This window comes from Cebidichthys violaceus, unplaced genomic scaffold, assembly GCF_023349555.1.
Source record: "Cebidichthys violaceus isolate CVI_PGR_0920_01 unplaced genomic scaffold, fCebVio1.0.p SCAF_16, whole genome shotgun sequence".
Lineage (NCBI taxonomy): Eukaryota > Metazoa > Chordata > Actinopteri > Perciformes > Stichaeidae > Cebidichthys > Cebidichthys violaceus.
The window spans coordinates 4,654,837-4,676,431 of NW_027176329.1; the positions used below are offsets into that span (position 1 = coordinate 4,654,837).

A 21,595-nucleotide genomic window follows, 5' to 3' on the forward strand; every position below is an offset into this window, starting at 1 on the left:
AAACCAAAGCTCATGGGCAGCATGGTTCCAAGAAGGTAGCGTCTCAGTGTAGGAAAACAACAGCTGCTTAATTATGCAGTCATGCAAAAGAGCCGTAAAGGAGTAAGGACACTTCATGATCGACTCTGGAAAAAAGGAGCAGGAACTCTGAAGTGAGTGATTTCCATCTGAATGGAGGTGGACTTTCTCCTCCAGAAGGTTCACTTGATGAAGAGAGCAAATCTTTAAAATAGAAAAGTTAGAGAAAAAAACCCATTTCTAATGGGATTGCATTAAGGCAACAACACCGAACAAACAGCTACACGACAGGAAACGCTGGACAAAGATGATCACTGGCATGAAACCAGATTATCATGCTTCCTAATCCTATATGTGTAATCTCTCTTGGAGCATATGTCTCTGAGCCTTTGGAGTTCTGTGAGAAGGGTGTGATGTTGTTTACTGTTTGCTGTTTTTGGGGAAAATACTGCTTGACGTTTATACCAATATATGCCAACAATATCCACAATAGAACCAAAGAAAGAGGGACAGCGGAAGAATTGAAGGTAAGAATAAGAGTAAGAAAAGAGAGAGAGGGAGAGATCTGTGTGTGTGTGTGTGTGTGTGTGTGTGTGTGTGTGTGTGTGTGTGTGTGTGTGTGAGAGAGAGACAGCCGGGCTCAGGTGTGAAATACTGCCCCCCCCCTCCCTGTTTATCAGAAGGATGTGCAAAACAATCAAGGAGGAAACCATCAAAGGTTGAAAGTCTCTCATATCCAGACTGGTTCCTTCACTCCGTCAGTTGGAAAGATACCAGAGCGAAGGCGTGATGATGAAGAGGAGACTCTAGTGTAGAATACTTGACTTCCTTCTCCAAACATTTTAGACGGAATAGTATTTCATATCTCATATTTTTGTAACTCAACAGATACATGCAGTGCTGCTTTATCTGAGGAAAGCCGCTACATTCATGTAATGACTTCAACAGAGCATATCCTTAATAATAATAAAGCTCTAATATGTAATTACAACAAATATCTTGTGAAATTGTCCACTTTTAGGAGTATATTTTACATTTGATATGTTGGTGTTTGATGGTTTGAGATTGTATTTGTGTACAGCCATTTATCACATAAAATAAAATCCAAATTACAAGTCAGAGTCAGTACCATCTTTTTTTGGGATGGATGTCAATATGACAAAATATGAGCATGGTGCACCGACCATGCTGTCATAATGACTGGATCAGGATTTAGCGACAGTGTCAAATACTGCTTCCGAGAAAAAAAGATTATCACAGACCTTGTCCTGGAATCAAGAGTGCTTTTAATTAGAGATGATCTCGTGATTGGAGATCAGTCCTAATTAGTAATAGCCTGAGGAAAGAACATCTGGCCAGCTGGCAAAGATTAGGGGTTCAATTGTACCGACTGTCCAATATGTTCCTATGAGAATACTAAAAAAACACTCTATTTTCATTTTCAGCAGAAGCCATGTGTGTAAGATCGAATATCCAGTCACTTACCAGGCTCCTCTACTTTTTGGTGTGCCATCTATTGACTACTCCAGCTTACCGTTGAGGTTGTAACCTGGAGTACGTTGTGTTATGTCGCCATCTGGTGGCCACTCAGCTGAACTTGATAAGAAACGAATCGATGTTTGACATTAAATGACATGTAGTTTGTTTCCGACTACTTCAAGTTATTAACAGAAAGACAATGTAAAGCTTATTTTGTGTGCATCAGCGCTGTGAGTGTTGGGCATTGTAACCCATAGCAAATTAATGAATAATCCATAGTTTGATAATACCTCAGTATTTTTTATTCTGAAAGACTCTAACGATCACCATCAGTGTTCATGCAGTGCTCTTTTGAAATGAATGTTTCATTAGTTCAACAGGTTATTATTATCACCAAGTGGCCATTACATAATTAGTGAAAACATGACCTCTTAATATTGTATCTTAAAAAGAGTGTAGCTTTGGAAGATATACTTGACTTGAATAAGTCAGACAGTTGACTCCTCTTATTAATTTGTCTATCTATCTATTCATTTATTTATTCATTTATTAATCTATCCATCTATTCATCTATTTAAAAGGATCCCCATGTACCTGATGCCAATGGTACCAGCTAGTCTTCCTCGGGTCTGAAATCCAGCACATCTTATTCATCACATGCTGTACACAACATCACACTGTGTTATATGTTCATCACATGTGCACCTCTAACTGTCTTACATTAAGTGGTCCTTCATTGAATTACATATCGTGGCTAGAGGGGGGGGTAGCTAATGCAATGATTGATGGCACAATAAATGAGGAAAAGATAAAAAAAATTTCTGTTTTAGTGAAATGAAAGTTACATTTGATAATTTGACTGTGTAAAAACTGTAGCAAACTACACATTTTGATGCATATAAAGTGAGTAATAGTTCAGGTGGCTTAACATTAAAACTTTGGGCTACATTTGTAAACTGTGGATTTTGTCCTGCATCACTTACATGGACAGCAATGATGGATGGCCAATATGAACAGAGGGAATAATTACAGTAAGCAAACACGGTTTCAATGTCAATATGGGAACCTGACTGAAAGAAATGAACCTATCTTCTTAATGTTCTGGTTAATGTTGGCATAAGCTATTTTGGTCAAACATAGAGTTCTCATTAGAGCCGTGGTTTCTCTTGATTTAACATAAAACACACACAGCGTGATTCCACATGACCTTCACTTCTTCATAGATATTGGATGAAAAAAAATACTTAAAAATACAAAAAAATGTACAAATAAGTAAAGAAATTCCATAATATCAGGCTGAACGGGAAATACTAACTGAACAAAAAAAATGAATTTGACGCTCCAAAATATCCAGTTTTCCTGAGACTGTAAATCATATCATTTTACTTTGTTTTGACTATCAGCCAGCTGCCTAAAAGGCTACTGCTTATGTCTGTTCCTGCTGCTGAAGTGCCCATGAGCATGAGCTACTCTTTGTTGTATTTGACTCTCTTTATGTTTTTAACTGTAGACATGTCAGTCTTGGGGGTTACTTGATTAGGGCCCATCTCACATGGGAGTAATGAGTCCCCGGTCCGATTCTACATGCCTCTCTCTCCATAGCCCTCTAATAATCCTTTCATGAGAAAGCCACCAGTTCCTGGTGTAGTCCTGCCCTGTAGTGGTCATGTTACTTCTGTTGTGTGGATGTTTTGGTCCAATGCAGTTTTCCCTCACCTACCAGCCTGTGGTTTCTTGTGGAGTCTGCACACACCACCAGGTACTGTACCTCTACTCTACTGGCGTCATTAAATGCACACACTAACACTAAAAGTCTGCCAAGAGCTATATACTTTCATTATAGGTCATGATTTACCCACTGTCACAGCCCGGCTCAGAGACGGAGACAAAAACATGGAGGCTGCTAAAAGAAAGCAATTTATTTGTAGCCAACATAAGTAAACCAATATAACAGCACCTCAAATATCAAAATATATATGAAAGTGAACAATGAAAAAAAAAAATCCAGAACTGAATCAAAATTATATTCAATCCAAAAAAACTTTTCATTCACTTATTGTTATTTTGAATACATTGCTGTATTTTTCAATGTTCAAGGCTGAACATTGACTTTCAGGTTCATTTTTTTTTTCAAATGATCAAAACTATTGACCTGGATTTGGCTCCATAGAGGTGTGGCTCATCCAGCTGACAACCCTCCAATCAGCACCTGTAACAGATCATCACATACACACACAACAGGGACACCTAGTGTATGGGAGGAGGAGGGTCGTCACAACACTGACTCAAAACCAATGCCATATCAAATAGCTGACATTGCTTTTTTTTTTACTCTTGAACCCCGATTTTCCCCTTAATTTGTTTGTTTGTTTATTTATTTATTTATTTTGCAGGGACAATGCACACCAATCGACAGTGAAACTGTAGGTGAGCCAGAGAGGCTAGTTTTCATCTGCTGTCCCTGGCCAGATGTTCGCAGGCTGCCTAAAAATTACAAAATTTCAAATAAAATGGAATTAAAATTCATAGATAGACAGTAACATATAGACAAAACTAATACACATATAAGCAAAAGAAAAGTGTACGACACTAGAGCAGAGCAGGACAAACCCACCTACAGTACAAGCACATATATAACACTGAGACACATAACACACATCAAACATGGAAGATAGCAATAGTGAAGAAGACAAATGCACATATAGGCAAAACAAGCAGGCAGGACAGACAAGCAGGCAGGACAGACATCAATGCTTGCACACCTGATTGGCAACAAGCCATTCCTTAAGGCTATGTTTGTCACGTAGGGAGCTCTTGAGGAGGACTCGGACGCAGAGTAGAGGTTCAGTTGACAATCTTTTATTTCCAACAAAAATACACAGGGAAATCCCTGGAAACAAAAAACTCCTCCGAAGAGGGAAGAACGGGGAAATGCTCTGGCTAAACTAATAGAGCTGGGCAACATTAAATACAGGAAGCCAACAAAAACCTCTCTTAGCGAGGAAAGAAGAAAATAACAAAGTAGAACTAAAAATGCTCTGATTTAACTCAAAGAGCTGCAAAGTCAAAACTGCAAAAGCCAAACCAAAAATCTCTTCTTGAGGAAGGTATTAAACTACAAGTAAAATGCTCTGATTTAACTCGAAGAGCTGAATAGTCAAAAGGGCAAAATGCAAAACCAAAATCTCTCTTACCGAGGAAACAAGAAAATAATCAGTCACTAACAAAAAGGCTCTGAAATAATTCTAAGGGCTGTGAAGCAATAAACGGCACAACGCCAACCAAGGACTCTATAACAAGGTTTGGGACAGACAAAACTATGACTTGGACTTGATGCTAGCATAGGGCGGGTGTGCAAGACGAAAGGACATGACACACTGGCACAGGACAACGGGAGACGCAGACTATAAGTACACATGAGGGAAGTGGGGGAACAGGTGGACACAATCAGGAATCAGGGAAGACAATCAGACTGGTGACACATGAGGAAGGGCAAGGAACCTGAAACGAGAGGAGAGTTAATCTCCAAAATAAAACAGGAAGTCACAAAACAAACGTGGAGACAGGACAAAAACCCAGCTTGACATACAGGTGTGACAATGTTTGAATGTTTTGTACATGTTTTGTGTGCGTATATGTGGTGGCAGAGCATTCCACGAGTGAGCTGCCTTCACAGAGAATGTAGATTTGCTAAAAGAGCTTGACCTATGTGAAATGACACAATCACCTCTTGAAGCAGATCTAGTGAGTCTGCTGCTTTGAGCGCTTTGTTTAATAAAATCACTAAGCGGAGGCGGGGCCATACCATGTAAAATTTGAAAAACCAGACACACATCAGTGTATTTAATGAGGTTCTCCCAACTCAAGATATGGTGTTTGATGAGGATGTTGCAGTGATGGTGGCTTTGGTTTTCTTTATCAAGTGTTTTTAGAGCTTGTTTATGGAGAATATGAATAGATGTTAATGTTGTGCTGCTGGCTTGTGCCCAGCTGGTTAAGCAGTAGGTCAGATGGGGGACAATCATTGCATTAAAATACAGTTTCGCAGCCTGCATGGTTAGACTGTTTCTTATATATCTGAAATTCATGAGATTAAATTTTAAGACCTTTGTCACATGTTTTACCTAATCACCTTAATCATCTAAAACTTCTTGAACTGCAAACACATGTGATGCCAATCTCTGTTCAAATCCACAGAACCTTATTTGATAGTCTAGTGGAGATCCCAAAGGTTCCTAAGATACAAACTGAGATTTGTAAAAAAAAGTGTATAAAATGATGCAGCAGACATGTATTTATTTATGTATTCAATAATACAGTTTAAAGTTACAGAGACAATGCACATTTATAGACATTTGTGTAAATGTGCAAGTTTAGCCACCGTGGCTAATTTTCAACTGGTGTAATGACAGCTGCATGCACATGAAACACATTAAGACAGGAACAGCAATATTGTACATTTATCAAAACCCATTTCATAAGACATGTGAAATACTTTAAAACAAAGACAATACATAAAACATAAAACAAAGCACAGTTAGGGTTACTTACATAGTATGGTCACACACACAATTGTCACAATTGTCCACAGCTTTAAAGTTGTAGAAAACACATTTTTGGCAATAACACATATGTAGTATCTGTGTGCACCAACACTTTCATGTAATATTTATTACATAAAATCTACTTGTCTGATGCATCATTTATGCACAATGTGGACTGCATTTATGTAGCAGTTTCATCCAAAGTGCTTTACAGTGTGCCTCTAATGTGCCCATTCTCTCTCTCTCTCACACACACACACACACACACACACACACACACACACACACACACACACACACACACACACACACACACGGATTCAGTGTCTCGTCCATTCATGGACACTTTGACATGTGAACATCAACCTGATGGTGTCTCTGGATGCTTTGGGACCTTAGCTAGAATTTGAACATTACTTTCCTTTCCACAAATGGGCTTGTGATGGCATATGTGTAGGTAGTACATGTATGAAGAGGTTTAGTTTGTTCGCAAGCACTGCTTAGATATATCTTGTTATGTGACATTATTTTATGTTGTTATCTTGTCTTATCTTTCAATACATTTCATGCAATTTATTTATTTTTATTTTATCCCACTTGGGGGCACTCAAGCTCTATTATTCCGGTAGACTTATGGCAGCCAGCTCACAGATACCGGTTCACCAGACTGAGGAGTTACGGGAAATCACATGGTTGTCTGGTTGGTTGTCTGGTTGGTTGTCTGGTTGCACGGTGAAAATGCCTGAGATAAGCACTAGGGGTGCTGAGGCGCTAATGTTCTTCATCACATGACTTCACCCTCCTGCTATACTAGAGACCTCTGACATCCTGAGGATCTGACTGTCCTGGTGTTTAAACCCCAGAATCACTATTAAATGAGCTATTCATAAGACAGTGTGGTGGTGAGAGAGACGGCCCTGTGACTGAAATTCAGCTGATACAATGTCCTCCATTTCCCCAGTCTACAAAGATAGTCGATAAAGCGATTAACCTTCTGTTAAAATATACACATCTTACATATGTCTGGTTACTGTTGCAATCTAAAACAACCTTCAGTACGAATTCTTTGAACAGAGGGATAGAACGTTCATGTGGCTCTGTGGCTTCAGATGTTCCTTTCACCTCTCTGCACCTACACGCTTGTGGTTTCCTGTGGATCTAATATGCACACAACTCAAAACCTACACTGTTCAGAGAACTGAGAATACCACGTAACTACATACTGCTGTATGGTAACCACCTCTCAACCCAAAGTGGTTTATGTGTTAGGGGTGGGTTTTTTTACATTTGCAGTGCAGTTTTGTTACTTCCACTAGATGGCAGTCACCAGCAATGATTCAGCCTTTTGCTGAGACTTCTGAGAACAACATCATTTCTGCCAATCTACCAGGCAGGCAGTTTCTAGGAAATCACGTGTCTGATGATAAAAGTGGCAAATACAACCAACCGAGGCGCTGTTACTCTGCCTAAAAGGATTCAGCACAGGGCAGGGCTGTGTGTTATTTTTTTAAGCTGACCGAGGATCAGTTTCTGTTGCCTATATTTTGCTCTCCGAAGTCAACAACAGACACCAGATCAGTGTTTTAGTATTACCTTTGTTCTTTAACCGGGACTTTCCGATCATGTGCTGTGTGTTTGATTGGATGTTGTTGTTTTTTCATGAACTGCAGTAAATGTTGCAATTGCTCCACTCCCCAGGGGAAGTTAGGGGATTCACAAAGAGACAGTGGGGCTTTACCTGTCTGTTAAAGAATACTGCAGCTCCCTGCTCAGTAAAAAGGACTGCACAGTGGTTACTTTTACCTCATTATATCCAGAATAGTATTATTATTATTCATTTGCACATGTATTTTAAATACTTTTTGTAGCATTGTGTTTCACCATGTTTCTGTCTCTTCTCTTCTATTCTAACTCACCTATCAAACGAAATGAGGTGAGGTGTTGAAAAGAAGCTACATCGGTGTCATTTCTGTTGTGCTTTTTGCAGCATCAGTTCCTTTTATTATTTTTGGTTTCAAGAGAAGAAGAGAAGCAAGTATTATGTGACAGTGAAGCCAATCTGTCCAGTGACTCTTTATCTTGCTAAAATGACTTCATTTTCATTTGCACTTCAGTTCCTCTGTGTTGGATTGTACCAACCAGCTAAAGTGTTTCAGGAACAGGAAATACAATACGACATATACAATAAGCTTAATCTAATATTTTTGTTATTTACCTTATATAACAAGTTATTGCTTTGACTGTGTTTTACATCGATTTAAGGGATGTCTGTTTGGTGCCTAAAAGTCAATGAAGTCATGACAGACAGTCCAGTTTTAGACATATGACAGGCAGTGTGGCAAATCTTTTGTATAACATCAAATATGTTTATGTGACAACTGCTTAAAATAGCCGACAGAAGCTGCATATTTTTGGGGTAGAGAGGAGTGCCAATAACACCAGAATGCTCTCAGTCACAAAGGCTTGGGCTTGGTTGTGGTTTGGATGAGTCACTGAATGCACAACACTGCACAGAAAGTGAAAGTAAGAAGAGAAGGGACTTTCCAGCTCGGCAGTGTCGTGGCGCATTGGTATGTAGCAGAACTGGACAGGCAAAAGCTGCTCAGCACATACGCACATCCAAAGACACACACACATACAGAGTACAGTATATAGGTGCACCCTGAGGTTTGAGGATGCACATGACTCTTTTCTAGTACACCATAGATAAATACAGTCACAGTCACTAGCATCTTTTATTTGCCCAATTACCAGTTATTTACTAACTTCAAACTCACGCTGTCGGCCATTTTGAGTTTGGGTTTTTGAAGGTCTCACCTTAAGATGGCGTACTTTTTGACATTTGCTTTTTCCACTCCTGCCTTTATAACCCGCAGGCAGCACACAATTGTTGATGGGAAGCAGCCAAGTTTATGACGAGTCACCGAGCCGGGTTGTATTTCCAGTGTGTCAGCTTTTTTAAGAACAATGACAAATAGATTTGGTTTCAGCCGGATCACCACACACTCTATTAATTCATCCAGGGGATTTTAAAAAGTTTGAATCAACAGCAGAACAAGATTCACGGAGAAGCATGTGATCGTTCGGTTAATGTTGGAACATGAAAATAAGTTCATCTAAAGTTAAGTAGGCAAGACATTGCAAACAAAGTATGGGGATAAACCATTCTTAAACTTGACCTATTTTAAATGTAAATTTAAGTGTAAACTGTAGTTTGGGTCTACATGTCATACCCCCATTCATTTACAAATCCCTCATCAGGATACATGACGTTTTAAAAGTCCAGGAGAAACAAATGCCCTACTGGTCTGCAGCACGTGACTTCAGCCACCATTTTGTGGCGGCACAGACGTCTCGACAAGATGGCGATCAATGTTGCCAAAGCTGAGCCTGTTCTCTGTCAATAGAGGGGGTTGGTGTTTTGACATAATGCCGCACATCGCTTCACTTCACCTTTGGTTTTTATGACACGTCACCGGGCAACTTTCCAAAAAGCCTCACTGGCAGAACAAAAAAAACAGGGTTGGTAGTCAGGGACTTTCCAGGTCTGCTCAAACAATAAAGACAAACCCCACAGTCAAACCAGAAGCACAAACACTAATGTGTGATTAGAAAAGCTCAAGCGCCTCAGACGACTAACCAGTATAACAAATCCACAACCACCACACTCAGTAACCTGAATAAATACATTTGAGTAATTATTACGTGATGCATTTCCCTCCTTTTCACAAAGTGCCTTACAATTCAAGATTTAATTACCATACACAAGGAGGAGGGGAGAACATTTCAGCGTGTGTGTTATATTATAGTGTTATATTTAAAGGCATGAGTGTTCCATATTTTTGGGGTGTCGTGGCAAAAAGTAGCATCCCCAAAGGTGTTTGTGGCGATCTCGAGACCAGTATGAAAGAGCAGCTTTGCAGGATCTTATGGTTTGTAGAGGATCATAAAATGATGACGCTATCTGTCATATCAAAGGGAAGCGAGGCTATTCAGCGCGTTAAAATCTAAGAGAAGGACTTTAAATTCAGTTCTAAAAGATACAGGGAGCCAGTGTAGGTTGCGTAAAACAGGAGTTGTATGATCTCTCATTTTAGTTTGTGATAAACCCTGGCAGCAGCATTCTGAGTGGTCCGTAGCTTTGCAATGGCTGCTTTTGGTAGGCCAGAATAAAAAGCATTACAGAAGTCAAGGCGACTAGAAACAAAAGCATGTACGAGGCAGTTCTGATCAGTGAATTAAACTGAGCTTTACACTTGAGGTCCAAATCTAAAACGACTCTGAGCTTTCTTGTGGTTGTGTCTGCAGGACAGATGTCCCAGTTTAACAAGAGCAGGATCCCTCTTATTGTTGGGCTAACTGGGAGGATCTCAGTCTTATCTTCATTTAGCTTCATGAAGTTCTTGCTCATCCACCCATTGATGGCTGACACACAGTGGGTTGGATAAGTTAGAGGTTTTGGGTCATCTGCCCACACACACAGCTGTTGAAGGGCTTTATAGATATAATCCATCAGAAACATTCTGTTTGAAACATCAATCTTTCATTTGGGACGTACACATGAGGCAACCTTTAGCCACTCTGATCATAAAAGTTTATGGCATCAACTGTGGGCTGTAGTGTCAAACTTTTATTAATCTGTACTCAAATTCAAGGGCATGAAATAGAAAACCATAGCGGACATGCATCCATCAGATATCACTTGTACATTTTGTTTGACTAATTTACAATATCTAATGTAATTTCAACAAAATATATAAGAACAAAAGTACACTACTAGAGTTGAGAAGGTTCCACATCTTTTAACATTTCTGAAAAACACATCCATGTGTCCATGTTCTTTCATTTTCAATATTTATACAACAATATTTACATAAACATTTTATCAGGCCTGTGTGCATACGTTCAGTATGTGTGTGGCCACTTTATCACACAGAAAAATATTATGGCTTACGATTTAACAACACTTTTATTAGGCTAGCTGCTGTTGGTCCAACGTGCGTCACAGTCACACAGAACAATTGTCTCACAGATGACATGGATCCACAGCACAGCGGTTTGTCACTGTGGAGAGTTTCCCTCCCTCAGTTTGTAGTAGCTCCCCTTCAGGTCCATCAGTTCCTGGTGAGTCCCTTGTTCCTGAACTCTGCCGTCGTCGATCACAACGATCTGATCTGCCCTCTCAATGGTCCTCAGGTTGTGGGCGATCACCAGCAGGGTCTGGTTGGGACAATTCGCCAGGGCCTGCTTGATCTGTGCAGAGTCAAGGACAGACATAATCGTCTTTCAGTATTTCTCTGTTTTTAGGTGAGAGCAAAGCTAAAGGATGTCAGAAGAAACATTTAGATAGATGTATTATTTAAGGGGAGACACCCCAGGTAAACAATATATATAACTATAGATAGATATCACTATGACACTTTCTCATTCGAGTACGTGCATTGAGACGATTACCTTTTACATTACAAGTTTTCTGAAAATGTTTTAAATATGCAAATGAGGCATTCTCTTAAATAGTGCTAATTTTGCAATATCAATGTTGTCATGTAGATGGGTTAGAGCTGGGTGAACACACTAAACACATTAATGGAAATCATCACACACAGCAAATTTTGTGGAAAATGTACCTTTCCTGTAATTTCTCATCATTATGTTGTCTGCAGCACTTCCTCTATACTGTATATCTATTAAATACTGACTGTATGTTTTTAGTCAGAAGTGACTGATGGTAATGAACTTGTCTGCAATTCAAACCCAGAGGCTTCTGACCCTGGAGGGAAGTTGTGACATACCTTATTTTCACTCGTCGTGTCCAGAGAGCTGGTTATTTCATCCAGAATGAGGACCTGTGGCTGCCTGACCAGAGCACGAGCAATGGCGATCTGCTGCTTCTGGCTCTTGGATAGACGGCCGCCACCCTCGCCCACCTCTGAGAAATGGACGACATTATAAAATCATAACGGATTGAGGTTCAAGGTGGGATGCAGATGTAGAAAGACAGAGAATGAAGTCTGTGTGTGTTGTAATCCGAGCTTCTCTGTGCTTTAGCGTGCGCCACTGGCTAGCTAGTGGCCACTGCTCTGCACTGCGCTCGTACGGCGGTAACAGATGATAACGCCGTCCTGACCGACAGCGTCGTCGCGGAGACGGCCGTTTTTAGCATTGTTAGCGCTGTTAGCTGCTAGACGCCAGCTCAAGCTTAATTTATACTTGACGTATTGAAGCTGGTACGAGGTGCGCGCGATAATGTTACGTTTCTTTATAATGCATGTACTTGACTTGTTTCTTTACAGGGCTCGTACAAAGCCAATAAAGTATCCATGAATATGAGATATGTACAGATAATTCCTCCAGGTCATTGTGGAGGTTAGTTTATGGCTTTTTACCAGTTACACCTACAGTCTATGGGCATATCTATGAGTTACACTCGTTGTCTTTTGGATTCTTCACAGTTCATTTTGTTTGGACGCTCTCTGGCGTTTCGGAGAATAATGCAACTCGATATGCTCTGAATTTCGAATTTAGCAGCTTTAAGATTAATAAATAGAAAGTCAAAAAGTTCCATCATCAATCTAGCTCTACAAATAATGTGTTCTTCACTCGACCATCCAAAGCAGGTTTTTACTCTATGTAGAAACAACAACAGGGGTGGTAAAAAAAAGGTTACCTGTATCGTAGCCCTTCTCCAGATTCATGATGAAGTCATGGGCGTTGGCTTTGTGTGCTGCTTCCTGGATCTCATCCAATGAGCATTCAGCAAGCCCGTAGGCGATGTTGTCTCTGATGGAGCCAGAGAAGAGCACAGGCTCCTGACTCACCACAGCAATCTGTCAAACACACTTCTCATCAGACTACAGTTTCCTGAATGCCACTGGCTCAAGGGTTAGCGCCCAAAGAAGGACCATGAACCTGATGCATTTAGCTGGTGTGTATAACTACGTTCTTTCTTCTTTCCTTTTTTTTTACTGATGTCTCTTGTTGTTGCACTATCCACTTTGCTTCCGTAATACCGCACATTTCCCCGCTGTGGGATTAATAATGGATAATCTTATTTTATCAGGCCATTACTCAATGTGCAACATGCGTTGTAATGTAAAAGTAATAGCAAATAGCAAATAGATTTCTTCCCATATGGATTGTCGAATGTTGTATTTGAAACTATAAAAACTATTTAAACACAGATAAGAGACAGAAAGCTTTGTGCATTAATTACCTTCTTGTGGAGGAAACGGTGGTCATAGGATTTCAGAGGTTCATTGTCCAATAGGATTTCTCCATCCTGCTGCTCGTAGAAGCGCTCCAGCAGACTCACACATGTGCTTTTTCCTTTTCCAGATGTACCCACCAGTGCCGTCACCTGACCTGACTTCAGCTCCAAAGAAAAGTCCTGAAACGAGGAGATAACAACAAAAACAGAAAATAGAGTTTTGTGTCTGTAGTTTATTATACATAAGTTTATAAGTAGCTGTAAATACTTGGGAGGGAACGTCTGTGTAAATAAGTGACTTTAGCTTGTCACTTTCTATACTCATCCTGTTTTTTACACTATTCATTTCACTATATTTTTTTTTGTACAAATTCATGCTAAAGACGTCCCCTTGTCTGTCTGCCGGTCAGACCTCACCTGCAGCACTGTTTTGTTGGGGCATGTAGGATAGGCGAAGTTGAGATTGCGGAAGAGGACGTGCCCTGTCAGCTGATCCGGTTTGAGTTTCCCCTCCATGCTGACCAGAGGTTTTCGGTCCAGGTACTCAAACACTTTCCCAGCAGCCCCCACCGAGTTCAGCATGTCGCCAAAGATGTAGGTGAGTGTCTAAAAAATGTCATAAAACTGAGCACTTAAGAACATAATGTTTTCATTCATAGAGTCAAAGTTTTTGCACGCAATCATATGTTTAGGATAGTGTGGGACAGGCATGTCTGGTTAGACATGCTGAGAAGCTATGAGCCAATTGAATATTATTCCTGAGGACATTCTTTTAAAAGCAACCACAAAAAGTTGTTTTTTTTCTATAATTTTTCAATAAAACATTAAAACCAAGCAGTTACATGTATATACCCTGATGTTGTCTCCAAGATCTGACTGGTAGAGGATAAAGGAAACCAGGTTGCCAGTGGTCATCTGTCCACTCTGGATGAACAGCCTGCCGTAGTACAACATGACGACCTGCATGCCTAACCCTGTCAACTACACACACACAGACACACACACACAGGAAGAACTACTGTTACATCAGGTGATATACAATGATACGCTCAGTATACCTGCTGTCCAAAAATGCAATTTTGATAAAAATGACAAAGTTCTCACCCTCTGTGCGAGAAGATAAACCGCTCTGATGGTGTTCTGGCTTGTCTTGAGGTTGTGTGTGTCCGTCAAGCGGTCGTCATAACGACGGGCCTCGTGTTTCTCTGTGTTGAAGCTCCGTACCACCTGAATACTGGACACAACCTCGTTCACGACTTCATTTGCCTGAGCCATCGAGTCCTGCAGCGCCCGGGACAGCCGCTGAGGGAGGAATAAAAAAAGACAATGAAAGTCATCTTAGCACTTAAGGTTAGGGTAGAGAATGTATTTTAGAAACTTTTTTTTAATATTATACTTCAAAAAGCACTCAAAAGCCATGTTTGTTGTTTATGCTCATAATGATAATTTGAAGTGGCTTTGGAGGGACGCCAGGCTGTCAGTGTTGCCGACTGTTCTCACTCGATTTAGCAACTTTTGGAGCTAGTGCTTCTATTTAATTTCATTGGAAAAAAGTTGACGACACAGTGCTGGTTGTTTCGGTTGGATCATTTAAAAAGTATTTTTCCGATGTTCTACAGCGGCTCCTACTCTGGCCAGCAGTATTTCTGAGCCCGCTGGTGGAGAGGGAGGCACAGGAGAACCAGAACCAGGACTGTGAGGGGCAGACTGTCAGAACCCACGGTAGTAAAATGAGAGGTTTTCTAAAATGGACTCTGGTGCTCGGCTTTTGTCCACAGGGAGCATCAAAATCAACACAAAATGAAAGTTCCACATAGTTCCACATAGTAGCTTTAAGTTGAATAAGTAAGGGCGAACCAGGGCCCTGTACATTGGTGAAGGAAAAAAATAATTTGAATCTGTAATAAGATATTGTCATCAGAAACACAGAAGATGGGCCCAACCCATGGATTAATATTGTTTTTTTTGTTTCTGAGCACCATTTGTCTTTTGAAAGACATAAGAACCTATCTGCTAAATCCTTTGAAGAGAAGGTAAGGTAACTAATAGTAATAGTAAAAAAAACCTAATAATTATGCATAAACATGATTCTGTGGATCTCAATGTCATTCAACATTTCTTATGAACCTGCCTCTTACCTGGTAGTGTGTGTCATAGATGTTCTGAATGAGGCCAGTGATGGGCGTCTCCATCAATACGAGGAATGTGAGCTTCCATGAGAGATTCATCATCAGGGAGATCATGCCCAGTGTCTTGATGAACGTCCTCAGCAGCACATTGACGTTGAGACAGACCGCTCTTCCCATCAAGGTGGTGTCTTTAGACAACCTGGATGTGATTTCACCTACACAGAAAATACAGAGAAATGACTCTCTGTCCTGTTACGTTCTGTCATGTTCCTCTCTAGTATGTTCTGCTCCATTCAGCCCGGTTTCTCTAACTCGTCTTGTTCAGTATCGTCCAATAAATGTGTCTTTATATGTGTGATTTTGTCTTGACATGACTTGTTCCATCCGTCATGTGCACTGATAAATTATTCATACAGTATGTTTACATGTTACATAAGAGCCTTACCTGTCTTTGTGGTCTCAAAGAATCCAATTTCCTGTTTGGTCAAAGCCCCAAACAGCTTGACTTTCATCCTGCATGTGAAGGCACTGATGGCACAAAGTAAGATACCCCCTCTGCAGCCTGCACTCAGAGAGCTGACAGATCATAATAAGAGACAAGTCAGTCAGAATTCACCTTGTGAGCCACAGACGCATGCCGGTGGATAAGTGAGGAGGGGAAAGAATTGACCCATACCTGCCCAGAGAGTACAGGCCCATGAACAGGAGCGCAGACACAAATTCATTCGGCTGATACTGAGTGCCAAGGATGTCAATGACTCTCCCAGTGTAGAACGGGATGAACATCTCACCTGAGGAGAGGGACATGCAGAATACACATAGTCAGACACATACAGAGAGATGAAGGTGCATCAGCCAGCAAATCAACATCATATTATCATCATCATCATCATCATCATGAACGCGGTCCAGCGTATCCCACCAGCAATAGTGTTTCAACTCCCACATTGAGACTTGAAAATATCTGGAACTAGTGACAATGACAGTATTCTTAAAAAAAAATACTTTCCACTATGCTGATATAGATCATAATTGTCCATTTCCTTAGCATCTCTTTAATATGGGCTGACGTCATCAAAATCATCATCATCAACTAGTACTTGCACTGAAACTGAGTTCTTAATTTCGTTCCCTTTCATGTACATCATGTATTGGAATGACAATGAATTATGCTCATCCTCATCATCACCATTTACTTACACAAAACAGCCAGCGTCAGCATCACAAGCCCCCCAAGCAGCAGCAGATATTCGGGTGAGTACAGGCGCAGGACTCTCACAAACAGCACTCTGGCTTTCTGCTTCTTCTCTTTACCGGCGGCCGCATCGTCGGCGTCCGGGACGGTGATTTCCCAAAACAGCGCACCGGCCAGCGACGCTCCGGCACACATGAGCCAGCAGCGCGCATCCGTCGACAAGCCACATTCGGTCTCCTCGTCGTAGAGCGCTTTGGTCCCGGTCTCGAACACCGCGGGCAGCAGACTGTGCGACGCGATGACACGAATCAGCAACGGGTTGAGGTCTCCGAGGGCGAGCAGAGTTACGGCGGATAGTGCCGAGCACCGGAGAGCCGCGTGGACCCATAGACGCGCAAAATGTCCAAACACGCTGCGAGTCGCCACTAGTCCCGCTGCGTAAAACAAGGACAGGTCGACGCAGACTGCTAAAGTCAAAGCTACGACTTTGCGGGTAACTGATGCTGTACTTCTTGCCATTTTGCAGCTTCAGTCGTCTGCGTACCCTGCGCTGTCTCTGCAGTCTTGCACTGATGTTTTCGTCCACTTTCACTTTCATTTTCTTGCTTTGGACCAGTGGTTTCCCCGAAACCCCAACTGCAACACAACGATATTCAGGATTCCTAAACTGAATGGGTTACACGCGTGAACTGTTTCTGATTATTACTAACCACCTGCATGACTCAGACAGCCTTCTGAGAACATAACAGCAGCATCTAAAGGGATTCATTGTGAAGAAAAGAGAAATAAAAAAGTAAATCTTTCAGCACAGGCCTTTTATTTTATATTTCACATAATTGACATAAAAGCACATGCAGGCACATATATGCACAATGATAATGTATATTCAAAATGCATGTAGGCTTTCATTTAAGCAGGCTTTAAACCATGTAGACAGGTGACCAACCATCAACCGTTCTTAATCTAGTCTGATTAGATGAAAAGCACTAGAGAAGAGAAAAGGGAGTTATGATCTGGAGGTGGCTCAACAAACTCGACTTTGACTTTTTGCTGTCATGCATGTCACACTGAATACCTCACACAGACAACTGCTGCTGCTCAGTGGGTGTTTCTGTGGGAATATTTCTAGTGAGGCTGATTGTTTAGCAGCTTTTATCCATTGCTTTTATTTACTCTGCCACTAAGCCTCATTAAAACTATTGTTGAATAATCAGACCGATAGCTATCACTTTGAGACGCAGATTATTTCTTTGGCCAACGCCAAGGAAGGCTACAGACATTCTTTATTTACTTTTTATATGTAAATTAAAACAGTTTAGTTGTCTCTTAAAAACAAAGACATGCTGCTATATGATCAATGTTAAGTGCACTAAAACTCTTTATTTGTCATTTATAAGTTTTGGGGTTTAGTTTTTAAAATTTATTTATTTGTTGTGTCATTCTGAAAAAGTTGTGTCATTCTGAAAAAGTCTCTAAGACATTTGTGTAATTGTCATAATTAGCAGATGAATTCCAGGGTTATGGTCAACGTGTTTTGTGAGTTCACAGTCACCTTTGACCATCACTTTATAATCAGTTGGCAAAATGAATTACTCATTTCCACCTTAACAAAGGCAGCGCTGACACATCCTCTCCCTCTGTTCTTATCTTTCACAATAAGCAGGCAACTATGTAGTGTTTTCATCTCATTTATTCGTCACACATTCAGTGTATAAAGGCCTAAATTCTGTGTTTTATTTGTTATTATTAATAAATTGTTGTATTTTATTAGATGCAAAAAAAACAACCTCAACAATAATATATCCGCATTATAAACCGGCCATCGGCCGCCCTGCTCTCTACATATCGGCATCTGCCATTGAGAAAAAAAAGACTATTTGATAGACATATTGACATGTCAAACTCTGTGAAGCTTTCCTGAACTTGGATAAGCGGGACACAATGTTTACTGGTGTATCTGGTGAGATAACCTTGTTAGAATCACATGCAGAGACTGAAAGGAAGAATCATGGCTCAGCAGTTTTTCCTTGGAAGATAAATCAATAAAGGTCAGTGTTTGTTATATTTAAGTCTCTTAATGATGAGCCACAAATGACGTCAGGGTTTTTAATTGACCTGATATTAAACATGAAATAGCTTTGCGTATCACAGAGCAATGCAATGATTTTATTCAAATGAAACTTTTTAGTAAAAGTATTTTTATCTACTATTTTTATTTGACAAGCTGAATTAGCTGACAGCCGAGCCAAAGTGTATGTAGTGGCTGTTGTGAGCAAGACAAATACCTAATTGCATCCTGCACAGCAGTGGCTTGGCAGACTAGAGATGAGAAAACTGGAAATATCACTGATCAAAGAAGGTGGGCAAGTCATTTCCTAGAACCACTTTCTCCTCTGTGCCGTGTTCATCAATGGAGACAATATAGGCCACGCCGCCGCTGGAGCCATCCCGGTTCATTGCCAAAGACAGAGCTGCGAGAGTGAGGGAAAGAGAAGAGAAGGAGTGAGAAAGGTGAGGAGAGAGTCTGGTGTCTCTTTCACCATCCAATAAACTGTCTGACAAAAAAAAAGAAGCTTTCTGTGGAAAAAAACTTACTGTTGACCACAAACTGCTGACACTCCTCCTTGCTCATACCCCTGCGGAACTCGGCGTCAACAAACCCATAAACATATGAGCTGCCAGAGCCACCGACTGCAAAAGGCTGCCTCGTCAGCAGACCACTCAGGGTTGCAAACACCTGGGAGAGGTCAGAGGGCACAGAGAGGAGCAAGACAGATCACAATGTCATTCTGTCTGCACTCCTGTGACATCATGCGTGTTGCACACATTCATTTTGACATTATTAACATTTACCCCCCAGTAATCTTTCTTGTTTAAGGCTTGAATCTCCTCCTTTCAGAATGGAGCCATCTATATGTTTTTACTGACCTGTCCCCCATCTCTTCTGTCCCAGCCGGCCACGATGAGATGGGCCGACAGCTCCTCCTTGTACTTGTACGAGATGTTCCTCACCAGAGTGGCCGCTGAGCGAACCTGAGGCTCCTCATCTATCTCAATACTGACAGAGGAAGACGTAAAAACAAACATGATGCTGGATCTCCAATAAAAACCGTGGAAGACAAACGCTGTGTGCATTGTGGTTTAGATTCATGAATATTTTTGAAGTCCAATATAATACTGGTATCTTTACATTGAAGCTGCCAGCAGCTGCAACTCAGTGATCAATGTGAATCCTTTAAAGCTAAAATATTTCACTCGGCGGTATTGTATTCAGAATTTGAAATATAATATTAAAAAGCTTCGGGAACAGCATCTGCACTGTTAAGGGAAACTATTATCTGAGCAATTATATGAATACATAAAAGGTGCAAAATATACTACAATCCGTGCTCATTTTACAGGCTGTTTCTCTGTAGTCGAGTCAGGAAGGCACCTCCAAACCGAGTTGGACTATACTTTGCCATCATGGGATATTTGATAAAAGGTTAACGAGTCTGTCGGCCTTCTTTCAGTGCGTATTCACCTGTGGACATCGAGCTGGTAGTTGACTACCTCAGCGATGGTCTGAGCGTCTGCTGCAGAGCCTGACAGAGCGCAGTAGATCCTGTCATGGAGGGGAGACAGCTTGTTCATCACCCTGTTCACCACTGACGCCCTGGATGGAGGGATGAAGAGGGGGAGTGTGTGGGTTAATCATAGCCTCCTGGATATATCTTAGTGTATTCATATTTACCCGTATCGATATATTATCACTATACATATGCACATTAATCTGCACCTAGTTACTTTTAGCACTTCTGGTTAGAAGCTCAACTGCATGTCATTGTTTTTGTACTTATCTCTAATGGACACTGCATGTAAGGAAAGAGGAAGAGGTGGAAGGATTTAGTGTCAGTAAGCATGAGAAGCTATTGTCTCAGTAAAGATAGTATTATGCAGAAAGAACTGGACACAAGTGCGCGCGCACACTTAACTTACCCTGCAGACACTCGGGAGTCAGACCCCAGCACGACCCCTCCATCAAACTCTATGGCGATGATGGTGGTCTACAAACAGAGGTAAAGTCATTCACAATTCATTTCCCGCGTGTCCCGGGATTTAAGCCACCGGTTCTCAGCGCCGCCAAGTCTCTCAAAGGCGCTAAAGATCTGTACTTACTCCGGTTTTCACCTCCTCAGACAACCACTCTGGCCCCGTCTCTTCCAACATGTTGATGCACTTCTGGCAACGACAACAACGACAACAACGACCGTATCCGTCTGACGGGGAAGTAAATCTGACTCCCGACGTTAAACCCGAACGTTCAGTCGAGCTGTCCCGGTTTTATTAGTGTTCTCGTGAAACCTTCTCTGCAGCTCTAAAACTGTGCTCGACGCGTTTGTTCCACACATCAGACGGACTCCATGTTTTTTCTGAATTAAATCGAAATTGAAAGTGAAGTTGTCCCTCCTCTGAGCAGTGAGCTGCAAAGCCGTTGAAATGCGCACATTTAACTCCGTGAAGAGTGTGTCCTCTTTAAGCAGTCACTGACAGTGGAACGTGTCATGTAAAGAAATGAGTTAAGTACAAGTACAGTACTAGTAAGTGTACTTAGTTACATTCCACCACAGCTGTGTTACACTGAAAACACCCCCCATGATTTAAAGTTTGATTACAGTTACAGCTGAGGAGCACAGAGCTGTGACCAAACAGCAGAAAATTGACTTTGACTGTATTGGCACATGTTGAAGACTGTTTAATGTCTTTTTCATCTTGAGCCCTTTCCCCCCCACCACTTTTCAACACAGAGCGATGACCTCGTCTTCAAGTGGACATCAGACTCTGTGATGGCTTTGGCCTAGCTGTTAAATTGTGTGTGGGCTACAAAGTCAATCCACTGCCACCAATCACTGAAGACATATGCTAGGCTATGCACCAGTAAAGAACATTTTAAAACGTTAAAATGACACGGGGAACCACAAGAGCGGTAATTTACAGAACACATCACATAAGCATGAAGATATTTTAAAGCACAGAAAAAGAA

The 21,595-nt window shown here is 41.1% G+C and overlaps 2 protein-coding genes across 2 annotated transcripts; both read right to left on the reverse strand.

Moving 5' to 3' along the window:
- Positions 1-10,656: 10,656 nt before the first annotated feature.
- Positions 10,657-17,185, reverse strand: tap2a (transporter associated with antigen processing, subunit type a). The gene is given in 12 exon segments (XM_068710827.1): positions 10,657-11,294; positions 11,834-11,970; positions 12,709-12,868; positions 13,255-13,428; positions 13,666-13,854; positions 14,101-14,229; positions 14,353-14,550; positions 15,387-15,592; positions 15,823-15,953; positions 16,054-16,168; positions 16,578-17,142; positions 17,144-17,185. Coding segments are annotated over 12 exon segments (2,223 nt in total). The 5' UTR covers positions 17,171-17,185; the 3' UTR covers positions 10,657-11,102.
- A 185-nt stretch (positions 17,186-17,370) lies between these two features.
- psmb9a (proteasome 20S subunit beta 9a) lies at positions 17,371-21,010 on the reverse strand. Its single transcript, XM_068710832.1, has 6 exons — positions 20,731-21,010; positions 20,551-20,618; positions 20,096-20,227; positions 19,501-19,630; positions 19,168-19,309; positions 17,371-19,043 (listed from the first exon to the last, which is right to left on the reverse strand). Exons 1-6 carry the CDS (start codon positions 20,779-20,781, stop codon positions 18,916-18,918), a joined length of 651 nt encoding a protein of 216 aa, XP_068566933.1. The 5' UTR covers positions 20,782-21,010; the 3' UTR covers positions 17,371-18,915.
- Between the last annotated feature and the right edge of the window lie 585 nt (positions 21,011-21,595).